We start from the raw sequence: 10,221 nt of genomic DNA on the forward strand, positions 1-10,221 counted from the left end.
TTTGCCATTCTGCCTGTGCTTATTGTTAAATTGGAACTGAACCTTCTATCTTCATCTTCCTTCGACACACCGTAAAACCTGTATCATTTCATATTAAAGTGCAAATGAATGTTCCCTCTATGAGCATGCATGTCAGATCTGCATCACATTCATCAGCTGCATCTCTTAAAGTGACAGCAGCCAAATAACCTAATATCCCAGCTGCTGTGATGTCTGTTCATCAAAGAACAACAGAAAAATAGGATATCAATAACTTTTGTAATTTAAAGATTCATCTATATTTAATTCAGAATTCAGTGTTTGATAACTTTATTAAATTTCCGTATATTTCCTGCTGAAAGCACAGGTAAATATGGCATTCATTATAATGGGTTTATGTGAAGATAGTTTTAAGGGCACTTAAATTAGAGTTTTTTTTTTTAAGTCTAATGAATGTTAAAATTCATCGCTTTCAATTATACAGTAATGTTAGTATAGTCGACACATAGTCAATGGTTAAACATTAAGGGGAAAAAATCCTAGAGACATCAGTAGTATTGGTATCAGTGATCTATGCCTTCGGTCAAAAAAGATGCCATTAAACAAATCTAAAAATATATACTTTATGTTGTTTCTACATTAATTTGAACATTGAATGTGAAATTATTTCAAGCTGCGGTCCGTAACTTTATTTTTTATTCAAAATGTACAAACTGTATATAATAAGCAAGTATATCATGAATCCATTTTTATCAAACTCTGCATTTGACTTATCCTCAGTCCCTATGGAACAACTGTTATACATTTTTATATTCAGACTATTTTATTGGACTATTATATCCGGCTACAATGTTCTTCTGCAAGGCGCATACAGTTCTGTTTATTAACTATTGGGCTGCCAAAGGTTTACGGACTTAAGATTTAAAAACTTAGGTCAGATTAATCATGATTAATCACAATTTTTAAAAAAAATAAAAAAGTGAGATTAATTACTGACGTTTTTTTTTTTTTTTTATCGATTGACAGCACTACCAAAACCACATACAATTACTACACTTAATTTTAACGTTTAAGTTGATCACAATTATATCAACTAGAGATGCACTGAATCCAGGATTCGGATTCGGCCGAATACTGGCAATACTGGAATCTTAGTTTTTTTTTTCACCGAACCGAACCCTAGGCTTGCGCTATGCTGGTCGACGTCACGTGGCCGTTGATAGCATGAAGGTGTTTATATGAGGAGGAACATGGCCCAACAGTTTGCTGTAAACTAAACTGTTCAGGAATCTTGAGCGGCTGGGACGATTTATACCGTAGCAATACAGAGCCAGCCAGTCACATCGGGTACTGACGTGGAGATAATCGTTTTTTCGGTGAGCCTTTGATTCCTCTTCAGCGGTGGAAGACAAACCAGCAGCGATTTCCACTGCTGGCAAAATTTGCTAAAATCTGCCTCTGTGCCCAGTGAAGGACTTTTCAGTACTTCTGGGGACATTCATTCCCACACTTGCAACCATCTGTCACCTGTTAATGCAGAGCGTCTTGTTTTTTTTTTAATGAAACTCATTTCATGTGAAAGATTAGAGGTTTTACGTTAATTTTAATATTTTGCAGCAGATGTGTGATCTTCCGTAATATTTTTCGTAATATTTGGCTACTGTTCTAATCGTAGCATATCCTACTGTTATAAACGAAAACTAAACAGCCTACTATCCATGTTTATTGAGTTAATGTTCAATAACATTAATTTCAGTTAAGTCACCAAACATATTCAGATTTTAAAAAGAAAAGAAAAACATAAGATTGGTAATTGTCCAAAAGTTTTTCTCACTTGTCATCCTGCATAATGTTGCCTATTCTTTTTTTCTTCTTTTTTTTTTTACAGATAAAATAAAATGAAAAATACATTGCTGTGGACGTTGTTTACTTCATTAATATGTTTTACTGTGTTAATGCAATATGCGAGTAGGATTCGGTATTTGGTTTCGGATTCGGGCGAATCTTAAACAGTGGATTCGGTATTCGGCCGAACCCCAAAAATCTGGATTCGGTGCATCCTTAATATCAACAGAACTCATCAAAATGATGTGTTCAACTTAAAAGATTTAATTTCAATCATGCATTTTTTCAGTTGTGGTAATGTGTCTGCTGGATTTCTTTAGAGTGTGTCTTTCTCACGTTCTCTGTCTCTACTTGAGTGTAGTGTTTGGACTCAGCGCTGGCATTAGTATCTCAGCGCCAGCTGGTGTGTGTGGGTTTGATTCCCGGTGTGAAGCTTTTGTGTTAAAGGACCATCATGAGTGACATGAGTGCAGTAAAAGCACAGCCCCGATGAAACCTATTCTGACTGCACCTGAGCCGGCCGGCGGAAGAGACACAATCTGACCAGGACATGTTACGCGCTTTTCTGCCATCACAAATTAAGGGTTGAAGTTTCCTGGCTACAGAACCAGCAGTCATCAGCCCCACTTTGAACAATTAAAATAGTACTGGTTTTTATTACAATGTTACAATGCTAAGTAGATTTTTGCTTGTTTCACTGCAAATCCAACTTGTAAAAAAGTTCTTCTTACAAATGTTTTTGTTTAAAACCTGTCCAAAAGTCATCTGAACAAACAATTTTGTTAAACACTTTTGTTTTGCAAGTTCCTAGCATAAATTTCAGCTTGAAATAATCATATTGTAACTATTATTTAAAAACCTTTATGCAAGATGGATTGCAAGATTGTAAATTGTTAAATAAAAACAAAATTCTGGGAATTTCTGAGAAAATAAATACACAGAATTGTGAAATGAATAGGAATATCGAGATATAAACGCAGAACTAAATGATATAAACATCATTTTGAGGAGAAAAGTATAAATACATGCAGAAATACAGTCAGAATTGCGAGATAAACTTCAAGATAAAATGCAGAACTGGGAGATACAAACATAATTTTGAGACAGAAACTCACAAGAAGATAAAAAAAAAAAAGTTAAAACTGTTAAATATAAACTAGAAAAAAGTCAGAATTGCGAGAAAAAAGTCTGAAAATGTAGAAAACTGGTCTGAGATGAGGTAAAAACATATAGACACTGGTTCATGGGTTCACAGAGCGCCAAACCATAGACATTTAATAAGAAACAAATTATTCACAAAGGTTTCAATGCTCCATGAAGAAGCCTCCATAACTAGTTGATTAAAGAAGATGTCTGCAATAGGTTGTCATTGGTTTTATTTTTTATTTTTTTTTACGGCTGTCAGTGAGGAGGCCAAAATAAATGCATGCTGACATATCACACATTCTAGTCTATCAGAACTGAGTATCTGAAGTCTGCTGAATTTCCCAAACTAAATTCATAATTCCAATTAGTTGAATTCTAGTAAAATGCTCCAGACATAACCAAAAATATAAAGGAAAGGCTTGCAACACTGAAAAATCCTAGCACTAATTTTCCATAAAATTAGCATTACGCAAATAATCAGACATGTAGCGTTTTATCCCCAAGAAGCAGTAATGCTAGCGAGATCATGGCATGATGTTATGCACAGTGAGATGGGTGCAGAGCCGTCATTTACATCAGACAAGAAACTTGTCATTAAAGTAAAGTGAGGTATAAAATCTGTCATTAGGCTCTAATTATCCCATCCCACAGTTAGTGCAGCTAAATGTATTCTCTCAGTTCAGAGAATTACTGTATATATTATTCAGCCACAGCTAACATCACAGCACACAATCACCCCAATCAAGAGCACATTTATCAGCGGGAGGCTGAGCACAATATAAATGCCACTGCACTTTCCACACACACACCGTTAATCAAACGTATGGATAAAGCACTTCTGAGAGAGACTCACTGTAGGGCAGCCGCCGTCCTGCTGGTCCTCCAGGAACCCCGTTCTGCAGAGCGCCTTATCGTTCTTCAGCCAGTACTCCGACGAATCCAGAACACTGTTACTGCACAAAACCTGACACAAACACACACTTCTTTAGACTGAGGCAAAGCATAAAAAAAACACATGTTTGAACTCACAGACCCTGTTTACGTCCGTATCGGGTGAACCGCTCATATGTGGTCAGCCAAGACACCTGCTAGGCACTGTAGGCAATATTTTAATATTGCACATTAAATGTGTGAAGTTCCCATGTTCGATTTTATCAAGAAAGGTGTCAGATTGCATGCCAGTGTAAATAATGTTTTTTTTAAATACATTCACACATTTTTTGTAATTAAATTGGGTTGAAAATTCATATCTAACTGTACATTTTAAAACTATTAACTATAGTATAAGTGCCATTTAAATGTAAAATGAAGTCTTAAATATCTGGAATCAATTAAAAATATATAAAAAAATATTTTGTTAATGTTTTATTTTTAATTTATTCATCAAATTATTTTTTATATAAAACTGTTTATTTAATGTGTTTATTAAATAACTTTTAGAATTTTCACATGTGTAGACAGCGTATTTAATACTATTAATTCACGTTTAAAATGTTAGTAATAATACATGTTAGATTTTTAGTTTTTAAATATGTATATCCATTTGTCAGTTGGGTTAAGGGACTGGTGATACCAGACGTTTATTTTAATTGATACAATACTGATTAATATATAACAGTGTAAATATAATTTCTCAAAGTAATGTTAATTCTTCTTCCAAAAAAAAAAAAAAGAGAAGATAATTACACTTAAAAGCAGATCACATCCACATGACATACTTGCCATTAATAACACATTTATTACAAAAGCAAGCAAAATCAGAAATGTTTTTACCAAGACAGGTTCATAAATTATCACATATTTTACAGAAATACTGTACTTAAAAAATAAAATAATTTCACGTTTATTTATGCAATTAATAAATAAATAAATTTATGCAATTTATTAATAAAATAAAATACAGACAATATAAAACATGCACATTTGAACTTTCTTAAATTTTTCTTAATCCTCTACACTTTTCAGGCTTCCTGAAAGCAATGTTCTTTTATGTATTTTTATGTATTTCAATATCTGTGCATTTCAATACATTTTTAAACATAAACCATTTAATTTCAAACAGCACTCCCTGTCCTCCATTTAAACCCTTTGGCACAATGCTAATGTGCCGCCGTTGGGACTCTGGGAGTCTTCAGGACACATTAGCGTTTACACCGCAAATATGAAGTGGTCACGTGCATCACCTCTGAATGTGCTTTCACTTTCTGAAATTCATTTACATCTATATTTAGCACTTATTACGGATCAGATCGCCCAAGATAAATGATAATATTATAGGATTACTATGAGGCCACACTGTCCAAATGACCCCAAAACGAAACTAGATTTAATTTAACTGCTACAGTATATGATCTCAAATTTAATAGATTTCCTCAATCAAATATTCAGCGTACTAACTTATCAGGACAGGCGAGCTTTGACCTTGCCATGTCTGAGTTGATTGGTAATTTATTATCATCATTTACATATGAATATTTCATACTTCTGGCAATCACGCTGTCACTGGTCTGTAACATACCAACTTCACAGCCAAGTAACCATGTCAGTAATGACCTATTATAGATTATTAATGAAAAGTAGAGTGTGTGGCCTGTCAGTGAACCGTGCTGTTCATGTAATGTTTCATAACATGAGCTTATAAGCCTAGGTCATGATGCAGACAGATGCAAACTGAAGATGTTTGTCTAATTGAATTAGCACCACTAGCACTACTGGTACGCGAGACATCCCTGAAACAAACACTGACTCTCTCTGTTATTGCGTAACCTTCAGTTTGATTCATTATCAGTGAGGCTATGTAAGCATTGATTATCTCAGTGTGTATTTAAGCAGAAAACACATCGTGTGTTTGTGTGTGTGCGTGCACTTGTTCATTTAATTAGTTTGTGGGTGTCTGTGTGTGTTTTTATGTGTGAGCACGTGTGTATTTTCTCTGCCCTTGCTGTGTGTGCCATCTGTGCCGTCTGTTTCCTGGCACAGTCCACCGTATGACAGGGATGCTGGGACAGTTGCGTCACGGTTCACTGTGGTTAAACTACTGAAAGAGCTAATACGATATTATATGAATTGGTAACCTTTGGCAGATGGGTTATCATTAGCACACGAGCAAGATGAATATGTATTTATGGTATTTGGTCGTTTCATTTAATAATGAAGTTAACTGCATCTGCTTGCCAAATGAAATGACTTTCTCACAGTTATCCTTCCTCATCATTACACAGCCTGATTTATTTCAGTATAGAGACGTGTGGAAATAAATATAATTTATTTTTCCATATTGGGTTTGCCAGTAAGATTCAACATTGATTGAAGCAACAAGAGCACTTTAAAGTGATGAAAAACTGTGACAAAACAACATTATTTCATTCCAGCAATATTTAATGCATAATGATTAAATATTATAAAGGAATTATAGAAAATAGTGTAATTATTTATTATTAATATTGCAGTTGTTATTATATTATGAAATGTGAATAAACTTAATTATTAAAATATTATGGTTACATAATAATGATAATAACATTATATTATTGTTGTTATTATTAAAATAATTACTATTTTTAAATATTATGCATAGTTTTTAAATCCATCTATCCATCCATATATTCATTTATCCTTTTATAATTTATCCATTTATTTTAATAATTGTTGTATTTATTTAAAATATATGTAATAACAACAATAATAAATAATTTTATAATAATAATTTATGATATATTTGATATATTATTACAATTATTATAAAGGAAAATCTATAAATATTATTATTTAATATTTTCTAATATTAATCAATAATGCATGTTATTGTTGCATTTAGTTTTTAAATCTATCTAATCATTTGCCTGTCTGTCGATTGATTGATTTATCTCCAAAAGCAGAAATAAAACAAATGAATTCAAATAAATTCTACATAACTACTTGACTCTTAAAAATAAAAATAAGCTCTATCGGTGTCATTAAAAATAGTGTTGATCTAGATAGTTAAGGCACAATGATAAAAAAAATTAAAATTACAATTAATAAACAAAATTCAGATCTGCAACAGTGATGTGGAACCCTGTGCTATTCCCATAAATGATGACCCATCCACTTTAATCTCACAACAGCTCCAATGAGAGCTACAAAACTGATTAGCCCAGTGTCACACTATTGTAACTTCCTCTTCCCCTGATCCAGCATCTGCTCCCAAATGGCCTGCTTTTCTTTAAGACCAATCCACTAATAATAATAAAGCGCTTGGCTGAAGGAGACAAACATTAAAAGAGCTGGAAGACAAGGGAGATACTGGATTAATCATGCTGCTTGTTCTGTCACACTGCGGCTTTCTCTCTGTCCTTCCTCTCGCTCACGCTGGCAGAGCATCAGCTAATGTAACCTGACTTGTAGTGCAGCTGCCTACAGAGTAAAAAGTGCTGATGGCAGAAAGCCACAGTCTCTGTTCCCTGGACAGGTGCGAGAGTCAGCCAATCAGTAAGGCTTCATGTTAATCACACTGTGCTCAAACACAAGAGCTCATATGGTGAAACCTACTGAAACCTACTGCACACTAACTAGATAACTTTGGTGTAGCTGGAAGTGTTTGCGCTCATGTACTTGCATGATTTGGGTACTTGCAACACACACACACACACACACACACACACACACACCTTCCTGCAGGCGGAGACAGAGGACCCAAGGGTGCTCTCAGATTTGACTTCCTGTGTGTCCGCGGACTCAGACCCCTCAAACATGGCAGACGATTGGAAATTACTGTGGAAGAAGAGAGAGACAACAATTGAATCCACCATCAATTCAACAGAGAGCATTAGTCGCTCTCCACTTTTTCAGCTGGATTGATTCCAGAAGCTTTTTTTTAGGATTTCAAAATTGTCTTCATTAAAGCATTATGAGCCATACACCAAACCAACCAGCTATGAGAGAAAGAACTACAATCCCATGAAGCAAAATACAATCGAATGATGAAGAATTCTTTTGAAATTGATTTTCATATAGACAGGAACAATATATGTTAAGTATATTGCAAAATATGCATAATATACACAAATTTAAGTATGTTTAGCTTGCAACGGCACTTTGATTGGTGCAGAATCATGGGTAATGCATTTTTTCAATCACAAATTCAGCATTTAAAGCAATAATTCACCACAAAAGGAAAATTATCCTAATTCACTCGACCCTCACGTCGTTCCAAACCTGATTTGTCTGCTAAACACACACACAAAAAAATATTTTGATGATTGTTGGTCATCAAACAGTTAATGGTAGCCATTGACTTCCATGCAATTTTCTTTTCTTCCATTACTGTGGAAGTTCAATGGCCACTGTCAATTGTTATGGTTACCAGCATTCATCAAAATGTCTTCCTTTGTGTTCAGGAGAAGAAAGAAACCCCAATACAGGTTTGGAATGACGTGTGGGCAAAATGTGAGAAAGGATGACAGATTTGTCATTTCTGGGTGAACTACCCCTTTATTCAGTTATTTTAAAAGTTGAAAACAGTGTAAATGGATGGCTTCAACAAAAGCATTTACTATTGATTACCAACCTCAGAACTCAGAGTGGGTCTGTCGTTAAAAATCTAATTCCCTACAGACAAAAGAATGCTTTTCCTTCTAAAACCGGACTGTTGCACTCTATAACTGATGTCTGAAAAACATTACGTCTGAAGAAGGGCTTAGAACGGGTTAGCAACAAGTCTGGATGTATGAATAAAATAAAGCAAATGACATTTGTAGATAAAGACAGTGAAAGGAAGGAAAATAACGTGGACTGTTTAATTAAATTTGTCAAGATTAATTGACTACTGGGGATACATTAAGTAAGGATGAAAACAGCACAGCCAATCCTCTGAGGTGACAGAAGAATAACATTATGCAGATCATTCAGTGTGCAATGGTGTTCTTCTGCTCCAGAGCATTTCTATCTGAGCTCCATATTCTCCCTGAACGCAGACAAATTCCCCTCTTTTGTTTATATTATAAATGAACTCGCAGAATGTACGTGCTCTCCATTTTTATGGCAGCAGCGGTTGGTCCCTGGTCAGGGTTAATTGTGGGATCACAACTGAATTGCACGTGAAAGGGAGAGTTTAATGTGAAATATAGATTCTGTCATCATTTACTTACTCTCATGCTGTTCCTAACTCATGCCGTTTAATATTTTGTTCTCAATTGTGAGATTTTGGCCTGCTCTTTTCCATTTAAATGCACAGTGATTAATACTGTCGACCCTCACAAAGAGCAATGAGCATTACAAAGGACCATTAACGATCTGTTTATTAAATTAAAATCACCATTAAATGTGATCAGTCAAAGCAAATAAAAAACAACAACTACAAAATATAAGACTTGGAACGCAGTTTTACTACATAAAAACATCTACACAAGAATAAGTAGATACTTTTAGTGTTTTCTGTCATTTAGGAGCTTGCAGTATAAATCATCATAAACCTTCTTGAAAACTTTCCTCCTTATATTTCGTCTTGTGTTTCGCTGACAAAATAAAATGTCACGACAGTAAATGATGAACTGAGGCTAGAGTGAACTCAAATCTTGAGTTATTCTTTATTATCTACAATAAAAGATTTCAAAAGTACATCTAGTGCCTTCTGTAATGGACTGTGGAAACACATTAGCGATGGTCAAAACTACCTATATTTACAAAATCATTAAGTCAGTGAATGATACCTGATTTTCAGATTTTCATAAATCTTTTGAGTGTAACAGAATGGAAGAGAGCAAAGACTAAACATGTTTTTCAATGTCTGGACTACTTTAAACTGATTTAAAACACAAAACTTGTGGCAGAATGCTGAAAAACAGCTGGAGATGTGACGCATGTCACATGACGTCTGTCTGAACGTGCACGGTTGTAACATTTCAAAGAGAGCTACATACCGTGCAAACTGTCTAACAGTTGAAACACATGTCAGAACAAGAAAATTACATCGAAAACAGTTGCTAGTCCACTACTGTGACTTCTGACTTGTGTGAATGTGTTTTTATTCCATGTCTCTTCTCTCACTAATCCGATTGTGTACTCAAGCCACCCCTGAGAAAGGACAGGTTCTGCTGGGCTTTCCTCGAGGTCATGAAGGTTAGACAGCCATCCAGGAAAGCAAACACTTGGGCATCAGAAGGCTTAACTGCTTCATTCTGAAGAGCTGTCTTGGGATATCAGCCTACTGTATATTCGCCTAAAATGTTTATGAATATCTTTTGGCCCGATTACCTGTGAGCCTTGAGGGAC

General features: G+C 34.8%; 1 protein-coding gene across 1 annotated transcript in view; it reads right to left on the reverse strand.

The window, feature by feature from the left end:
- LOC113078269 (A-kinase anchor protein SPHKAP-like) overlaps positions 1-7,719 on the reverse strand; it is a 47,241-nt gene extending 39,522 nt beyond the window's left edge. The window contains 2 exon segments of the mRNA XM_026250598.1: positions 3,824-3,934; positions 7,620-7,719. Coding sequence (XP_026106383.1) covers positions 3,824-3,934; positions 7,620-7,703 — 195 coding nt within the window. The 5' untranslated portion in view covers positions 7,704-7,719.
- Between the last annotated feature and the right edge of the window lie 2,502 nt (positions 7,720-10,221).

The sequence above is a fragment of the Carassius auratus genome, unplaced genomic scaffold, assembly GCF_003368295.1.
Source record: "Carassius auratus strain Wakin unplaced genomic scaffold, ASM336829v1 scaf_tig00025065, whole genome shotgun sequence".
Taxonomy (NCBI): Eukaryota; Metazoa; Chordata; class Actinopteri; order Cypriniformes; family Cyprinidae; genus Carassius; species Carassius auratus.